The sequence below is a fragment of the Mytilus edulis genome, unplaced genomic scaffold (genome assembly GCF_963676685.1).
Source record: "Mytilus edulis unplaced genomic scaffold, xbMytEdul2.2 SCAFFOLD_1162, whole genome shotgun sequence".
NCBI lineage: Eukaryota > Metazoa > Mollusca > Bivalvia > Mytilida > Mytilidae > Mytilus > Mytilus edulis.
In genome coordinates, this window is record NW_027268724.1 from 6027 (window position 1) to 26980 (window position 20954).

The window sequence follows — 20954 nt, forward strand, 5'->3', positions numbered from 1 at the left end:
AAGTTTATAAAAATCTGGCAACAATTGTACTTGTGAGAGTGCTAATGAGGTCATATTCCATAAATGTCATATTTCCAAGAGACATAACTCTTTAAAAAAAATATAAATATAAAACTTTCAGAGATATTGCTGATATTAATCTATAGTATAGGTTTTATAGAAATCTGGCAAACATTGTATCTGTGAGAGCGCTTTAGAGGGCATTTTCCATAAATTTAATATTTCCAAGGGACACATAACTTTTTAAAAATAAATGGAGAATGTGGCCATGGGGCACAGATGAAGCCTGATCTTTGTTTTATGATAATTAGCATTAAGTATAAGTTTCATAACATTTTGTTGAGGCAAACTAAAGTGAGAGAATAGAAACCAACTTCCGGACTTAGTCTCAAGAACTAGCTCAGGAATAACAACTACCTAAATTAAAATTCACTAGCATGAATTCTAGGCTTAGTGAGCAATTGCATATTCAACATTAAACCTTATATTTTATTATTAAGGGCTTGTAATTATAGTGCTTGGAATAATCTACTGTAATTAATAACTCAATCACTATATATGCAAATTAAGTATTAAACAATCAATCAGACAAACATCTTTTGAAAAAAAATTATTGCAAAGTCAAACATGGTTCAACTTTAAATTTATTAAGTCCTAAACCAGCATACTTGAAGAATGCTTGTCACTAGCTTGTAGCATGCATGCTGCAAACAAAACCTTTAAGATGCTTATAACAAACTAGTAGATGAAATTGATCATGTAAGGTTTTGCTTGCATGGGCAAGCAAACCAAAACAGTCAATGATTTCAGGAAGGGGACAATTTAAATTCTCTAACTCTGAGCAAAAAAGAAATATTGCAAAAAAAAAATTCAGTTACTGCCAAATATGTCACCATGTGAAGTAACACTTCACTTAATATACTAAGTAGTACTTATTAATCATCCTTTAACCACGCCACATTTTTTCGCCTGCCCTAAGTCAGGAGCCTCTGGCCTTTGTTAGTCTTGTATGTTTAGTTCATTTATTTTTTTTGGAGTTGAGTGTGATGTCCATTTTCACTGAACTAGTACACAATTTTATTTAGGGGTCAGCTGAGGACCAGCTCTGAGTGTGAGACTTTCTTGCTGCATTCAAGGCCCATTGGTAGAATTCAGCTGTTGTCTGTCTGATCTTTGGTCTGGGTGTTTTCTCTTTGACATATTCCCTTTTTCCATTCTCAATTTTATTATTATGAGACTATATATAGGTTGCACTTGTTTAAATATAAACAATGCAATTTCCCATAGGAACTCCCTTCATGGCTGACACTCTACCACTGTTACTATGAAGATTCGTTAAAATTTTATCCTAGAAAGCAAAGTTGATATACACTACTTTATTATTCAAAGGTCAAAACATAGGGCTGTGTGGCATATTTTCAACATTTATATGCCCTGAACTTATAAGGATTTAAACTTATACTAAAATTATGTACCACCATTCCCTCTAATTTGGGTCATCCTTAAAATTCAATTTTGACTGCTATTCATGTGAATTTATACTGGTAACATTCCTAAGTTACATCTCTATCAGATGAAATATAGGGATCAAATCTTGGAACCAGTAAGTAAACAAAACAAAATATCATTGAGAATGTTCTAACAGGAAACAGATTAATCAAGATTGATTTTGGTGATCTGTACTTGTTGCAAACAAGCAATATAATTTCAATACTGGTTGAAATCCCTAGAAATAAGTATACATTGTTGAACTACTTAGATATTTTATTCAGGGTACATTATATAAGACTACTTCTCACCATCACTGTTTTCTGGACTGTAGTATTCAGCATATTCACGACCATGTCTCTGACCTTCTACATCTCCAAGCAAGGGGGATCGTTCATCATGTTGACCCATAGTTACTGAAACATTACATTTGGTTGCATTAAATTCTTTATATAAGTCAAAAGAAACATTACATTAAAATAAGTCTGAACAGTTATATACAAAAATAAATCTGTTGACACAGAAATTTGTCTTGCCTTTGCGTTTATTCAATAGTATAATGCAAATGGTGAAATTCAGAGCAATGTTTTAACATGTAAACTATGCAAAGTTGACAAAGTTAATGGACCAAGACTACAGATGTAAGGCTTAATAACCTCTATGGAAATGTGAAATGCTCATGCTCTATAAACTGCATACCACATAGCATTGACTATCATTAGGGGTTCCCTTTAAACTAACATAAACACAAGCTTTATCATGTAACCTTTGCAAACATTTCAAGATCAATCAAATATGACCATATAACAATGTATAATTTTTAATGGAAATGAGATCAACAAATGCTAATACAACTGCAAACCAAATATTGTTGACCTGCCATTAGTGGTTCATCATAAATTGATCATATCTTAAAGTTAACATGTAAAATATGCATAAGTTTCAAAGTAAATAGACAATGAATGGAAATCTCCATGGAAATGAATGTGCTAATGATAATGCTAAATCTACAACTGCATACCAAATATCATTGACCTACCTATCTTGGTTCCCAATAACAGACAACTTGAACACATAAACTAAGGTAAGTATCAAGTCAACAGACCTTGGTTGAGGGGGAAGGGCCAAATATTTTCCATGGAATAGAAATTAGCAAATGCTAGTACAACTGCATACCATTAATATCATTCATCTACCACTAGTGGTTAAATGCCCTTAAATTGAACTAACCACAATTTAATACTTTGCTTAAGCTGCTGACAAGACCACAGAACAGTACACTTAAGTCTTATCTTGCTATTTCGACTTTGAAGTGGTTAGACAAAAACTTAATAGACAGTTAAATCAAGGTGATATGGAATATAGAAACAAATTTATGTTTTATCTAAAATACTGGTAATGACAAATAAGTTTCTCTTAAGATTTATCGACCTTGTCATTAACTCATCACAGATACCTGCATTCAAACTTTGCACTCAAGATGCACGTTTTGTCTTCAAAAGACTCATCAGTGACACTCAAATCAAAAAAATTAACAGGCTAAAATGAAGAATTTTCTTGTCAAATGAATTATGAATTATAATGTAAAATACCACATATTTTTATATGCATCAAAAACATGTTTAAGTCTGCCACATTCTATATGTGCCTGTTCCAAATTGGTCTATTATTGAGGGGGTGTCTTTTGTAGCTGTTTAGCATATTTACATTTTTTTATAAAGTTTTTTCTTTGGAACCACTGTCCCAGGTTTAGGTTAAAAAGATGAGCGACTTCTTATGTGTAAAACCAGGACACATTCTGTATGTGAATGTCCCAATTCTGGTATTAGTGGGTTGCTTGCTATGTCCTATGGGTTGATTGCTGTGTCATATGTGTTGATTGCTATGTTTTTAATGGGTTGCTTGCTATATTGTATGTGTTGCTTGCTACATGTACAGATCTTAACGTCCCTCTCCTACCTTTAAGTCAGTGACTCCACATAATGATACAACCCTTTCAATCTGAGGTTAATATATATTTGACAAATCTGTACTCATTTTTCCTTGCTTTCATTCAGATTTTGTTGTGTTGACAAAAACAACATATTTTGCCTTCCTAAGTTGTTTATAAAAAAAATTGAGATGACTATGCTTTTACAACTATATTACCCCTGATAGTAATCCCTAGTCTCACACATTGCAAAATTTATTGTAGGTGAGGCAAAAAGGATTTACATTATAGTGGTCAGAAACATTCTTCGAAAAATTCCGAAGTCAAGGGTTGACTGATAAGGGAAAACGTCTGAAATTGCACTTACTCCTAGCATTACCGGTATATCAAAAGTCTGATTTTGGTGTCAAATATAAATATCAGATGTCTTCAAGATTTCTGTACACTTCAGAATGGAATTCAAATTTGACAAAAATAATTCTTGAGGTGAAACATGTGAGTGTTTAATTTGCATTAAACAAAACATAAATTTCAGTGGCCATGGGGGAAAAGTAGTATGTTGTGACCTTTGGAAATCACCATTGACCTAATAAATAGCCAATAGAAATGTTTCAAGTATTATATTAACCACGCTATTTGAGTTAAAATATTTAAACGACGAAGCTGTAGGAGGAGTTCGTTTAAATTTGTTAATGAGTAAGGCGTGGTGTATATGTTTTGTAACATCATTGAAAAGTGGCCTGATGATTTTTTATCCAATAAAAAAAAACTAGTGGGAGTGTTGTTCTAGCTCAATGCTTTGCACTCTCACAAGAAAATCGATCCAGACAATTTTTCGAAAATCAGCCGGTTCATTCAGTGATTACATGTCGTTAAGAATGGCCATGAAATTTGAAGACGTAGATTTTAATTAAGGATATTGTTGGAACCAAGGATATCGAATTATCTTGATTTAAGTTCATTTGATTTTCTGGGGTCTGAGAATTTTTAAAACAAAATAATACGGCTCTGATTTGTCAATAAAAAATCTTTAAAAAAAAAGATTTTCCCAAACCAATATTTATTGCATTTATTAAATGCATTGGCAAAAATAATCTGGCTCCGTTATGAACAGCCCCCAAACCCAACTATATGTCCCCATTCAAATGCATTGATCAGCCAAAAAAAGGGGGGGTTCCAACCCCCGGAACCCCACCCCCCTGGATCCGCCAATGTACATGAAGTTGCAAGGACAAAGTACGTCACGATTCTTTTTTATGGAATAACATATCAATCTTTATATTAAACCATGGTTTTTCAGAAACCGAACTATTAAGCAGATTATCACATAAAAACTTCAAAGGAAAAATCCTGTATTATGTTACAATTCTTGTTACACAATGCAGGATAGGCTAACCATATTAACAAGTTTACAGATCACTTATTCATATCATACTCAGTTCAGTGTGATAAAAGAAACATCTCTTAGTGCAGGGAATGGATAACAGGCCCCAACCACTAGAGATGTACTTTACATGACATGAAAGAACATGTCTGTTTACCTTTCTTTCTTGCCTTTTTCTCAGATGGCAAGACTTTAAAATCCAGAAACCATGTCTCAACCCATGCCATGCTAAATGATACTATCAGCAGTACATATCCTAATGCATTGTCATGCTCTGTATCAGCAAACTGAAAAAATGAGAGCATGAAACATTAATATTTCAGTTGAGAATTATTATCAATGGGAGTCAAACAAGAATGTGTCCATAGTACATGGATGCCCCACTAGCACTATCATTTTCTATGTTCATTTGACTGTGAAATTGGGGTAAAAACTCTAATTTGGCATTAAATATTAGAAAGATCATATCATAGGGAACATGTGTATAGTTTCAAGTTGATTGGAATTTTACTTCATCAAAAACTACCTTGACCAACAACTTAAACCTGAAACTCACACTATCATTTTCTATGTTCAGTGGACAGTGAAATTGGAGTCAATAATCTAATTTAGAATTTAAATTAGAAAGATCATGTGTACTAAGTTTCAAATTGATATGACTTCAACTTCATCAAAAACTACCTTAACTAAAATCTGTAACCTGAAGCGGGACAGACGGATGAACAGACTAACAGACCCACAGACCAGAAAAAATAATGCCCCTCTAATATCGTAGGTGGGGCATAAAAATATTTGGTTAATTTTACTGTGGGTCTGCATGTTTATAAAAAGTTTTACATCCTATATTAAACATACATTTACAGTTTCACAAAATAAATGTTTTAATAAACTCATGGATACCTAAATTCATACATATGTAATTTCCCTGTGTTTCTTTCCAGATTATTATATTTGTGTCCAACTATTAAATTTTGAAAATATAATTATTTATGAGAAAGATCTTGATTTTTTTTGATTTTTTTTTTACATGTATTCATTTCACAGTGTAGGAAATTGTTCTTTAGACTTGATAAATAAAGATTGACTAAATTTTAATCATGTACAGGGTATATTTGGATTCATTGGATTTGCGCCAATTTTTAAAATATCCTATCTTTTATTTGCACCACAACGTTATAATTTCATTTGCACTAAAAAAAAATAAAAACTTCATTTGCACCATTTTACAGGTATTGCAGGTAAGATATAACAGAAAAGTTAAATATTTATTGCTCTAAAAGGATTGTCTCTGGATAATTGAGTGAGTTTATTCTCATTTCTGATACTAAACTGAGATTCACAAAGGTTTAAAATTATGTTCACATGATTGAGAAGATAGACATTGTGAATTCAGAGTCATTCAGAGACAAACAGAGTAAATAAGTTTGTAATTTGTGATCACAACACATATAGCTTATCACATGTACTGAAAAATGGAGACAAGTCGCTTAGGATACCAAAAAACTGGAAAAGCCAGAATTACAACTAATATGGCCTGCAGTTCTAAAATAGCAGAAAGAAAAAAATGGACTATCTTTTGAATAACAAGAAGTAATTGTAACAGGATGCTGTTACAAAGTCTCCCAAACAAAGTTCCCATAATTCGCCATTCCCATGGTCCCATATTCCTTTAATTTGTTTTATTGTCCCATACAAGAATATATATGGTTTAGGGGTGGGGATCTTGACCATTTACAATTTATCAAACATGAGGGGGTGGGGGTGACCCCCATGGACTTCACCTATATTTCATTTGATTTGTTTTGTTGTCCCATTCAAGAATATATTTGGTTAAGGGGTGGGGATCTTGACCATTGATGTTTTATCAAACATGAAGGGGGGGGGGGGGGGGTGACCCCCATAGACTCTCCCTATATTTCATTTAATGTGTTTAATTGTTCCTTTCAAGAATATATATGGTTTAGGGGTGGGGATCTTGACCGTTTACAAGTTTTCCAACAAGAGGTGGTGGGGGTGACCCCCAGGGACTTCCCTTTCATTTCATTTGATTTGTTTTATTGTCCAATACAAGAACATATATAGTTTAGGGGTGGGGATCTCAACCATTTAAAACTTTTTCAAACATGAGGGGATGGAGTGGACCCCCATGAACTCTTCCTATACTTCATTTAATGTGTTTTATTGTTCCATACAAGAATATATATGGTTTAGGGGTGGGGATCTTGACCGTTTACAAGTTTTCCAACAAGAGGGGGTGGGGGTGACCCCCAGGGACTTCCCTTTTATTTCATTTGATTTCTTTTATTGTCCAATACAAGAACATATATGGTTTAGGGGTGGGGATCTCAATCATTTAAAAGTTTTTCAAACATGAGCGGATGGAGTGGACCCCCATGAACTCTTCCTATACTTCATTTAATGTGTTTTATTGTTCCATACAAGAATATATATGGTTTAGGGGTGGGGATCTTGACCGTTTACAAGTTTTCCAACAAGAGGCGGTGGGGGTGACCCCCAGGGACTTCCCTTTTATTTCATTTGATTTGTTTTATTGTCCCATACAAGAATATATATGGTTTAGGGGTGGGGATCTCGACCTTTTACAAGACAATAGCACATTCTCAAATTGAATGGGGTGGGGGGAGACCCCCTCAAGGACTTCCCTTTTATTTCATTTAATGTGCTTATTGTCCCATACCAAGAATATATATGGTTTAGGGGTGGGGATCTCGACCGTTTACAAGATTATAGTATACTCTCAAATTGAAAGGGGTGGGGTGACCCCCCAGGGACTCACCATATATTTCATATGATTTGTTTTATTGTCCTGTGATCATTTCTGAAGACTGAATGTGTCTATCACTTACAGTTTTCAAGTTAAAGTCATTTGAAAATTTTAAACTAGAGGCCTGTATTGCTCACCTGACTCTACTTGGGTTTTTGAAATCATATAAAAAAGATAAAATTTGGCTACAAAGTTACAACACTTGGCCAGCACCTCATTAGGAAAGGAACATTTATGCTATGTTTGGTTTCATTCAATGCAGTGGTTCTCTAGAAGAAGACTTTTGTATGCATTTCTCTTAGGGCCCTATGTTAAACTAAGACCCCCTGCAGGCGGCCGTCTTGAATGATAGATAGTTACAAAGTAACAACACTTGGTCAGCATCTCATCAGGAACATTCATGTTATGTTTGGTTTCATTCCATTCAGTGGTTCTCTAAAAGAAGAAATTTGTATGTATTTCCCATAGGGTCCTATGTTAAACTAAGTCCTCAACTGGTGGCCATCTTGGACGTTGGATTGGCAACAAAGTAACAACACTTGGTCAGCATCTCATTAGGAACATTCATGCAATGTTTGGTTTCATTCCATTCAGTGGATCTCTAAAAGAAGACATTTGTATGTAATTCCCATTGGGTCCTATGTTACACTAAGTACCCTGCTGGCGCCCATCTTGGATGATGGATCGGCTAAAAAGTAACAACACTTGGTTAGCACCTCATAAGGAACATTCATGCCATGTTTGGTTTCATTCCATTCAGTGGTTCTCTAAAAGAAGTCATTTGTATGAATTTCCAATAGGGTCCTATGTTAAACTAAGTCCCCCGCTGGCAGCCATCTTGGATGATGGATCGGCTACAAAGCAACCACTCTTGGTCAGCACCTCAAAAGAAACATTCAAGCCATGATTGGTTTCATTCCATTCAGTGGTTCTCTATAAGAAGTTTAAAATTTATAAAGTTAACGACGACAACGACAGACGACGGACGCCAAGTGATGAGAAAAGCTCACTTGGCCCTTCGGGCCAGGTGAGCTAAAAATAAAGTCCCATAGGGTTCTATAGTAAACCCCTCCCTTCTTTATGCCCCAAAAATATCCTTTAAATAGACCCCAATGCACAAACGAAAGATTGATGGCTCCCCTAGACATATATTAGTCTAACATTTTATAAAATCCTTTTTAAATCTGACGAGCGGGTTTGGAGAACCGCTGCGGACAAGTTCATTTTTAGAGTGGCGGAAGAAGAAGAAGAGGAAAAAGAATAATAAAAATAATAAGAACTGAGCAAAAACAATAAGTCTCCAAACTTTGTTTGGGAGACTTAAATATAATATGCACATAAGAAATGACATGAATACATCAAGGACTGTGGCTTAGAAGTTTTTTGACAGAACAGACTCCTATATTTTTATAGAGTTCTTAGACACTGTCTCATAAGTTTACTCTAGTGTATGGTACTATCTTTTATGTTTAATCTTAGGTTGATTTATAACAAAGTTTTAACTACTGTAAACCAACTTAAATTTCGCGAGCGATTTATTTACGTGACTTTCACTAGTAGAAAAAAACGTAAATATAAATCGTCGCAAATATGTAAAACTTTGATCATTCCTTATTAAACTACATAAAGTCAATCAGAAAATCACAAAATGGTCTAGGAAGGGTAAAACGCGAAATAAAGTATCCACGAAAATAAGTTGGTTTACAGTAACTAGAATGGTTTTATGATGACTACATGATTTCTAAGGAATATGTTTAAGTATGGAAACAAAAACTGCCTTTATCATTAAGTTTTTTTAAAGTTTTTTTTTATATGTTTTATCCTTATCTGTAATATTGGCATAAATGAAAGAGGTCAGTTTTGGCCCAAATGAAATATGGTTTGTGACGCGAATGAAAGATTTTTTTTTTGCCCAAATAAAATGCCAATTGGCCCAAAAGCAAAGCAGCTTATATTTCTTGGCACTGTGAAGCAATTTAAGATGAAGCCACTATGACATTTTGTTTTCATAACAATTATTCTATAATCTTTTTTAATTTTGTTACTGATTTTGTTTACAAATATAAAAAAGAAGATGTGGTATGATTGCCAATGAGACAACTGTCCACAAGAGATCAAAATGACACAGAAATTAACAACCTTCAACAATGAGCAAAGCCCATACCGCATAGTCAGCTATAAAAGGCCCGAAATGACAATGTTAAATAATTCAAACGAGAAAACTAACGGCCTTATTTATGTTCGAAAATGAAAAAAAAAAGAAATATGTAACACATAAACATACGACAAACACTGAATTAAAGTTGGTTTATATACAATAGTTCAAGAAAAATACAAAAATGCTTTTTTATAAATAAGTGTTTTATTCTTCAAAGAAAATAATCTCAAAAACTGAATCGTGACTTTTTTGTCCCGAGACTTTCAGTCCTACATTCATTGGATATATAAAATATAAATAGACAATAGACAATATCCAATCAACTTGGCATTATAAGGTGTGAAAATTGATTACTAAAACAACTGCTACTATAAAATTTGACTAAACAAGGGTTGAAAGTAAAAAAAGTGATATTTAAAGACTCCCTTAAACCAGACCCACTTAAACCCTTGCAATGGATGAATTACTTTTATCTTTTGCACTAACAAATAATTTTAAATCACTACATATTAAGAATTTTACAATAAAATAGAAAAGAACATTTTAAATGACTTTCATTATTTCATTACATACCATAACAAACCAGGAAGAAAGTGTTGATTTTTTTTAGAATTATTGTTAACACAATCCAATTGACCCGTATTTGCCAGTAAAATAATTTCCATTGGAAGTCAGATGTGCTCATGCTTATCCAACTGCCAAGGAAGTCAGTTGTGCTAATACTTCTATAACTACATACAAAATAGCACTGACCCAGCTACCACTAGTAAGTCCCCATACACTGACCTAGCTACCACTAGTAAGTCCCATACACTGACCTAGCTACCACTAGTAAGTCCCCACACACTGACCTAGCTACCACTAGTAAGTCCCATACACTGACCTAGCTACCACTAGTAAGTCCCCATACACTGACCTAGCTACCACTAGTAAGTCCCCATACACTGACCTAGCTACCACTAGTAAGTTCCCACACACTGACCTAGCTACCACTAGTAAGTCCCATACACTGACCTAGCTACCACTAGTAAGTCCCCATACACTGACCTAGCTACCACTAGTAAGTCCCCATACACTGACCTAGCTACCACTAATAAGTCCCCATACACTCCTCTAGCTACCACTAATAAGTCCCCATACACTGACCTAGCTACCACTAGTAAGTCTCCATACACTGACCTAGCTACCACTAATAAGTCCCCATACACTCCTCTAGCTACCACTAATAAGTCCCCATACACGGAACTAGCTACCACTAATAAGTCCCCATACACTGACCTAGCTACCACTAATAAGTCCCCATACACTGACCTAGCTACCACTAATAAGTCACCATACACTGACCTAGCTACCACTACTAAGTCCCCATACACGGACCTAGCTACCACTAGTAAGTCCCCATACACTGACCTAGCTACCACTAATAAGTCCCCATACACTGACCTAGCTACCATTAGTAAGTCCCTATACACTGACCTAGTCACAAACTAATACATTGCTGCCAGAGACACTTTACCTTAGTTTACCTTTATGACTTTGTTGACGCAAGACAAAAACCAGTAAAATCATTTATTTATTGAATTATTTCAATTCTTAATCTTTAAACATGATCAACTTAACTCCTCATCTCAACACTGCCCCATTGCCCTTAAATCCTAGCTGTAACCCAGATTTTCACCCCTTTCATAGTCTTATAACATAAGCCTTGATATGAGGTTCAGCATTGATAGCAACAAAAATATCTGACAAAAAACTTTGAAAGCAAACGATATGAACAAGTTCTAAGGCTTATTCTATAGATCTAGAACTAGCCCCTTTTAGAGACTAAAGAGGAACATGCCTAGCCACTATCAGATGTGCATTTTGTGTTTCACATGAAGTCAAAAATGAGTATCACCTCAGGGAAAAACTCTTTTGATATTTTGGTTCAAAATTGGTTTAAATTATGAAAAATTGCCATCGTTAGGCTAACACTGGAAGCATTTATATAATTACATGCAGTTTTTGGAAGAAATTTTTAATTTTCTTATTAAATAAATGGTGTTTAAAAAATGTATAATTTTCTTTAATGGTTGCCTTAAAGACATGGTCACCAGTGTCAGATTTTTGGTCAATGACAAAGACAACAAAATATGTTTAGAATTATTGAATATCAAACATTTTAATTGAAAAAAAATATGACAAGAACATGTTTAACTCACAGTTATTTCAAACAACAGTAGCTTTCTTTGATCATTAATCTTATCTGATAAAACTGTATCTAAACTTATCTTTAAATAACAAAACTTCAAAAAAAAACCTTTCTTTCGGTGTATAGAACATTAAAATAACTTGATGCATATTCTTACAATAAACAATCAAACTTAGCAATACAATTAATATGTTTTGTCTACGGACAAGACATTGTATTCATATTTAATGAAATGCATTATTAAAACCTAATTTTGATATAGCTGAAAGTGTTCTCTTGAAAAAAAAACATACATTTTATCAGGTTTATCTATCAAATGATGCTTAACTTCGAGGAAAATGGAAACAAATACATTTTGATAATGTCTACGGACAAGACATTTTATTGATATTCAATAAAATGCTTTCAAAGATGATTGTTAAGATTAAAAGTTACCAATTAAATTCTAAGCTGTGTTTTTTGAATTTTGGAAAATATAAAAGTGTACCCATAATTCTTTACCTATCTCAATAATTTATTGATTAAGCCAAAATGAAGACACATTCTTTTAACTGAAATCCATATATCTGACTGTTTAAAACAATCAAACTATTATTAAAACTCAATTTTGACATAGTTGAATGTGTTCTCTTGAAAAAATAACTTAAATTTTATCTATCAAATTAGGCTGAACTCAAGGAAATTGGATACAAATATATTGTGGTAATGTCTACGGACAAGACAATTTCAGTTAAAAAAAAATTCTGTTAGAATTAATTGTGACTATATTTATGTTGAAAATACTGAGTTTTAATTTGAATAGATAACTTTCATCACCTATAAATAAGATTTAAGTTCCATAGCAGACAAATAATTGAATTTAATACTTGTTATGTACAAGATTAGTGTCTTGTCCGTAGACACTTCCTCATCTGCTGTTAATACTGAAGTGCAAAAGATAAAGTTAGAGAGAGAGAAATACTTTTTCTTCATTTGATTTAGTTAATCTTTAAAGGTATGCAGCAACTGGAATAAACAATATTGAAGTAAAATAAAGTATACTTTTTATGACTGATAATCTGACACTTTTTAAAATCCACTCCTGTAAAGTAATTTTACAAAAATTGAGAACACTTAAATTACCATTTATTTATTAAAAATAAGATATTTCTAAGTTTAGACTACTCATAGGACTAATTAAGACCCATAAAGCCAAGCAATATTGATAAAAAGACATGTCTACGGACAAGACATGTGTCTACGGACAAGACATTCTGACATATTTTTGAATTTTTTCCTCTATTAATAGATGGTAGAAAAAAATGTTAGTAGTATTTTCATATCTACAAAAGAACAGGAACTTAGCAATGCAACATTAATTTAATTATGCTTCCAGTTTACTAGGGAATGCATGTCTACGGACTAGACATTTTTTCACTTTATTTGTATATCCAACTTTGATGGCATATATATCTCCAGCTAGGGTACTGCAATTTTGATAAATGAGGTAGTTTTTGATAATGTATATACTAGAAAGAAAACAAAACACATAATAGCATAAATTTGATTTATTTTTCTCTTTTATCACTACACTGAGCAAGCTAAAAACAAAAGTACAAAATTTCATAACAAACGCATAGTATTCAACTTTTTATCATAACTTTGTAACCACTGAAGATATTTTGTTGCAACAACCAGTAAAAGAAAGATGAATAAATTGTCTATAACAGTGAACCAATAATGTAGTTCAAATTAAGTTCACTTATTAGGCCAACCTTAAAAATATGTTTGTTTGCAGTTTTCCGACTGTACCTTCAGACTGAAGGGTCGGTAGGTAGGAAAAATATTTTATTTTATCAGCCAAAATACAGTTTAAACAAGCAGTTACACTAAACCAAGTTTCTTGTGAAGAAAAAAAAACATTTTAAAACAACAAACACTGGACTGGACATGCTGAAAACCAACATCAAATGAACAGGCATTTTCAGATAAAAAACTTTTAAACCAAAACTGAAACTTTAACATAGTGTCATTATCCAATTTATGACATAAAATATGGTATACCGGTAATTATTAAATACTGGAACACTTATAAACAAGGAATGTCATTATGACTAGAACTGTTTTAAAGAAATATATTCAGACATGTATGCTTCTTGACTAGAATGTTTTCATGAGTAGAGTATTTTCATCAGAAAAATGTAGATATTAAAGAGTGTATTTTTAATAAAAAAAAAATAACCATTGAATCTTCCTCAATTGAAAAAAAGGCAACTTGAAAAAAAAGTATTAAGACATTCGACTGTTTTCATATTTCTAACAATATTTAATTATATGTGATCCCGGGGGAGTTACTTCCTATATTTTTAGTGGTATGAGTGTGCCGCAAAACAGGGTCACTTTTTCATACCCTGCTGGTTAGAACAGGGTCCCTTTTTCATGTCCTGCTGGTTAGAACAGGGTCTCTTTTTCATGCCCTTCTGGTGAGAACAGGGTCTTTTTTTAAACAAAGTATTTGTTTAGAACAGGATCGCTTATTTAACTGTTTAAAGATAGTCTAGAACCCGGGTCTAGAACTGCATCTATTTTATACGGTCTAGAACAGGGTATACATTTTCTGAGCTTGTATAGAACAGGGTAGGTTTTTAAATATTTTTGTTTAGAACAGGGTAGGTTTTTCAGTGTTTTCTGGTTAGAACAGCTAGGGTATGATTTGGCAAGTGCTGTCGGCACAGTTATACCCAAAAGGATAGTCAGTAACCCCCACACACGGGTATGTGATAAGGTTATATTTTTGCCAGGCTTTAATGAAAACCAAAGAAATCTAAAGTTTGGGGTGAAATCCATAGCACCCCATTAAAAGTAAATGGTCTGTAGACTGTACTGAAATGTTTTTAATGCATAAAAAAAATTGGCAGCATAGCTCCTAAGGACATGTTTTAATTGAATTCACACAGGCCACACAGTTTGAGTATATTTAATATTGTAAGAAAGAAAATAATTGCAATGAGTGGAGCAGCCCCCCCTTATCCTAAAGGAGCATACTCATTGCAATCGAACAGTCGAAGATAGATTTAATATAGAGAGAGTATATTTATTTTTCAAGCTAACCATTCATTTTCTCTACATCTTTGTGTAGTTAGGGTTGCTTCTTATTGATTTGGCATGATCTATATATCCATTAACATTTCAAATGAGCCCTTCCTCCGTACAGACGTGTTTACAGATATCCATGAAGATTTAAGTCACGGAGGAGTGGTTTCATCTTTGTCGTTTTCACAACGATTTGTAGAAAATATGCCATACTTCAAGCTGCTGTCGAATTATTTAACCACTGAAATTGGTTCCATAAAGTCAGGCTCCACAGATTCTGTACCCGATTTGTTAGAGACAGAATGGTTATCGTGTCAGTTATGAATATCCGCTGCATCATCGTCAATGATATCATCACACATCATTACATGAGCCTGAATCTGTATAAACAGTTTACTAATAAACTTTTTTGTTTGTTATTTGTCTTAAAATTGACACGAGACGACAGCGTAAAGTACTCCCCCGTGACTTCATGGATACCTGTAAAACAATTTCCATGTGCTTTATCATTAAATGGTCACATAAACGCTTGACGGGAAGCTAAGAAAAAACCGAACTTGAAATGCGTAATTGGCCCAGACTTTAAATCATTTCCGGAAAGGACCCAAAGTTCCGGATCGCGTCAATAGAAGTATTAAAAAAACTTTCTTCAAATTTAAAGCAATAAAATTTTCACAGTCGGGAGGATTTTCAAGGGTCGGTTAGTAAACTGCAAACAAACAATATTTTAATTTAAGCCTTAACTATCAATTGATAAAAACAGCGAAATTTTAAATGAAACAACATAAAGTGAATTTTTCCCATTTTCAGCGAGTATTTTAGTGTTTTTTTTCAAAACGGTAACAACAATTGAGTCTTCCAAAGGAGACTTAATTCCCAAATAATACAACTGATGGTCGCCAATCACAAGCTATTATTCCGCAAGTTTCAACTGGAATAACACTACAGATGCCATGGAATGAGGAGGCACTACTGACTGGACGCAGGGCAAATCGCCCCACACCTAATCACCTCACTTTTTCACCAACTTGCCTAACTTTTAAAAAAAATCACCCAAATCCTGTTAACATTACTCCTGCCAAACTTGCCCCACTTCATGAAAATCGCTTATATCTAGATGAATATATAATTTTCGCTCCACTTAAACCAAAACTAATCTACACAGAATACGAAAATTTATTTAATCATTATTTGTTATCATAGCATTTACCGGATTTGTTACTTTTGTCTTTGAATTAAGAATAATTAAGCACTAACCAGCAATCAGTGAAAGACAATGTTGCTTTCAGAGGATTCCAATGCAGTATCGGCACAATGCAGTATCGGCACTGAATAGTCCGCTTCACTTTACTACCCCAGAACAAAGGCAGACAAGTAAGAGGCGTCACACTTCTTAAATGCCCAAAGATTACTAGGATCCCCACAGAGAGACATTAAAAAAGGGGACAAAATAAACGAAATGATATGTAATGTGTTATCATTAAACTGTAGTGGTTTAAGAAATAGGATGCAATATCCAGAATTTGTTGAAATTATTCATTAACATGATTTTATTTGTTTATCTGAATCAAAAACAGATGACTTTGATATAATAGATATACCGGATTATAAATTTACCCTTTTCATAAGAGGGGCGATTAAGTGTGGGGGCGATTTGCCAGTGGGGCAATTTATCATGGAATCATAACTGACCCTTCTGGAGTTCATCTCAGCTTTTGGGGGTCTTCCTGTTGCTTATCCTTTAGTTTTCTGTTTAGTAATTGAGGATATCTTTTCACTATTTCTATTTTTGGAAATGTGTAATACATTTTTATTTGACTTACAGTTTTTGATAGCCCTTGTATCTTCTGCCTCTCTTTCCTTAAGAAAAATGAAATGAAATACAAAACATACATAAAAAATACTTACATTAAACACAAAACATTTTGCCAGCAGGAATGTGCAGGATAATGTAGTTGTAATCTGAATCGAAACAAAAAAAAAGTACATGTTTTATAACAGAACAGATTTTCCAATGGCATCCTGCATTGCACATTTTTTATCTTTGCAAAGAAAAATTGCAATAACTAATAAATTGCTTCGCTGAGCAAAGCTGGATACCACCGCAGAGGTCCAACCCTGAACAGTTAGGGCAAATTTGGACACAATATTTGCGCTTGATACAGGTCTGAACTTGGATTGTAATTAAGGGCATCCGATACAGTTTCAAGGGAGTTAACTCTTGGCGCGACGTTAAGCGTTTGGATTCCCGCAAAACGTCACTTTTTGCGGGACGTAATGCGTGTAATTTTCCGTAATAAGAAACGTAATGTGGATTTTCCGATGCTCCAATTTCTGTTTCTCCCGCATGCTAACTTCTACACCATTATATTAGTGCATTTGATTCTAAAAGGATAACAGTCTAATAAAATCATAAGAAATAAAACACATTACTGTTTCTGTGAGATCTTCAACAAATTTAACTATCGTAAAGTTAGCAATCTCAAGATGACTGACCCTTTTGATGTTACTAATATAATGCATGTCAATTATCATTTTAATATGAGAAAGACGCTACCTTAAATTCCAGCTTTATACCAAGACTATGTCCAATAAATTGATTGAATGTTGTTTGCTTAACGTCAAGTGGCAAATATTTCATGCATGTTCAGGAAGTATGTCCTACATATGATATAGTTTTGTCTAAAATAAAATAATAAATTCAGATGGAATATATTTATGGAACGATCATTGCACTTCAAAAGATTGGAGGAGGTATGGTATTTTACTAATCCAAACGTCTTGAAAGGCTATTATATTTTTTTTTCTTTCACGCGTCACAGGAAGGCGGACCGTCAAAGCAAAAATTTAATATACCCTTCCTTACTGTCATAATTATTTGGACTACTAGTAGTATTTGTCTTGAAAACATATTCTGATTCCCAAATTGATGTAAAAAATATTCTGTTCAAGCATAGGACATTTTTATTATCATTCATCATCCACAATTTAGTCCGGCTCCGATTTTCTGTCATTTTTTACAGCACGGAAAACCAACAATGATATTTTAAAACTAATACCGAAAATCTAGGTACAACAAGAAGTAAACTTCCTAACTGATCAATTCATTTATGTTAGATAAATAATGGCATTCCGCTAATATCAACAATGATACAACTTTAATAAAGTTCCTATTTACTCCACGTAACACGTATTTTATCTAACAAAAAGTAAAACGACAAAAAATACTGAACTCCGCAGAAAATTATAAAGACAATAGCCAACAATATGTTTATACGCCCGTACAAATTTTGACGGGACGTATTATGGTATACAAATGTGCGGCGTCCGTCTGTACGTCGTAAAATGGTACAGCATATTATCCTAAAGTCATTAAACTAAATATGGTTGGTTTTTTTCATGATGGTCAAACGATCTGTATATCTTTTTTGTGAACTTTTTGAGTTACAAGACTTTGTAACTAAAACAGGGGGTGTTTTTTCACAGTTCGCGCTGTATCTCAAAAATGATTTTTGATTATTGCTTAAAACCTTACACACTTCTTAGTTACATGAATCTGAAGATCTGTATACTTTTTAGGGACGATTCTTTTATTTTAGAGTTATTGAGTTTATGAAAAAAGAGGGGGTTTTCACATGTCGAGCCGTATCTAAGAAACTATTAATAATTATTGCATAAAATTTAATATACTTGTTAGTTAAATTATTTCTATAATATATAGTTATTTACCAATGAAATTATGCATAGGTAATATGTCCAGTCCTTTCGCTATTAATTCAATCGTTTTTTGCGAAATCCAAAAATTTCAAAATATGGTCTGGTTTATCTCTCTTGGACAAAAGCATCCTTTAGCATATTCCTTGATAAGATTTTGTTTTTGTTTTCTGACAGATATGGTATAATTTTCAATGAGACAACTCTTAACAAGAAACAAACATGCCACAGAAATTAACAACTATAGGTCACCGTACGGTCTTCAACAATGAGCAATGCCCATACCGCATAGTCAACTATAAAAACTGAACTTAAAAATATTTAGGAGCCTCCCAATTTTATTCAATTGTAATCATTGATCAGAATAAAAGTTTAATTTTATGAATAAATGTGAAATCTAACAAAGTGATTACTGAAACGTGAATAGAAGAATTTAAAGCCAAAGAAGTATTGTAATAAATAGCAGCCAACCAAACAAAACAAAACAAAAACAAAAAAAAACAACATCTAGAGGTCAACATATGCTATAAATTAATACATAAATTAATGCACGAGTGTGTACAGTACATGTAACCTGTATGTCAAGTTTTAAATTGCCGCGTCTTTAATTTTAAAAGCCGTAAAAATTATCAACAGTCCGTAATCACTTTTCTTGGGATGTTTCTCACTTAGACCACAAACAAAGAGATGTATTTATGATTCACATGATTTTATTTCCGAAAACAATATTACCAATTTTTAGAAAGCTCTTTACAAGCAATTTTTATACATCTGAAAAATGTTGCCGGTAATTTTCAAGTTTACGTCGAAAAAAGTCTGCCAACGACGTCGTGCACTTTAGCGCTAACGTTGAGGTTACAAAGGGGGGACGCAATTTTTAGGATAAATCGCGTTTATCATAGAATCCAGCACGGTGACATATATTTTTTATTTCATATTTGGAGAAAGCATGACAAAATGCAGTTCATGCAGAAAAATGATAAAAATGACATTTTTCAGAAACACTTTATTGCTATATTTTTTGGATTAAAAAAATCCCACTTTGAGCATCTGGTTCGCAATTTTAAGCAAAGCTTGAAAAATTTGTATAGTCATTTGTGTAGGGATTTATTTTTTTCCTTATTGTCACTTATCACAGCTTCAAATTGAACCCGATCTTAATAATTTACGACAAAGAATATTTGCTCCAAAAAATTTATAACATTGTTTAACTTTTTTGCAAATTGCACCAATCCCCAATTTTCAGCCTCAATTTTCTCGAAAACGAGCACGGTGACCTATGTTTTATTTTGTGTTTTATTTTATAACTCGCCAAGGCCTACAACATATTTAAAAATTAAGGAAATGACATTTTATCGAGAAACTGTATCGGATGCCCTTAAATATATGATACATAATAGGTTCTGACACAGAATAACTGTAGTCGACAAATTAGAATTGGTTATATAATTTGAATTTATATTCAATTTTTTTGCTTTTGTGCATTACACAATGCTGTTGCTAATTGCAGCCCCCCCCCCCCCAAAAAAAAAACAACCAAAAAAACATTTTTTTTCCTAACCATCCCTTTGTGGTTTGGAAACTTGTGCCACAAGTTTGTATAGTTTCAGAGAGATCCATACACTGTTCCACAAGTTATTGTCTGGAAACTCTAAAATGCTTATTTGGGCCCCTTTTTGGCCCCTTATTCCTAATTCCTGAACCATAACCCCCAAAATCCAACCTTTCTTTAGTGGTTATAAACCTGTGTTTAAATTTCCTAGATTTCTATTAACTCATACTTAAGTATTCGCCATGAAACCAAATGTCTTCGGATGACGCTAACAACAATGATGAAGTGCTACCAATATATGACTGCAAAAAATTTTGCAGTTGTATAAAAATAATTGAACAAATTCATTAATATTGCATTAATATCAAAAAGAGACATATATATGTATAACTTACTGCTATCATCCACCAATGATTTATTCTAAATAATGCATATGCTAGTAACAACAGGGTGAGTCTAACTGTTGACAGCATCTGAAAAACAGGAACATCATTGGGAACTTAAAACTATAAAACACTTAAAACAATATATACGGTTCATTCATTTTGTCATTACTCTGGACAGCGAATCTGAAGTCTAATGTTTTGAGAATGATATATTCTCTTCACGTAAACATTGCATATAATCTTAATAGGGATTTTAAAATGTTCTGTGAAAAGACAAACTAGATACTCCTTGGC

The 20954-nt window shown here is 33.3% G+C and overlaps 1 protein-coding gene across 1 annotated transcript; it reads right to left on the minus strand.

The window, feature by feature from the left end:
- Positions 1–698: 698 nt before the first annotated feature.
- Positions 699–20747, minus strand: LOC139508248 (STARD3 N-terminal-like protein; the record flags this gene model as incomplete). Its single annotated transcript, XM_071295948.1, is given in 4 exon segments — positions 699–1904; positions 4960–5089; positions 16917–16970; positions 20670–20747. Coding segments are annotated over 4 exon segments (378 nt in total), but the record flags the coding sequence as incomplete, so codon positions are not given.
- Between the last annotated feature and the right edge of the window lie 207 nt (positions 20748–20954).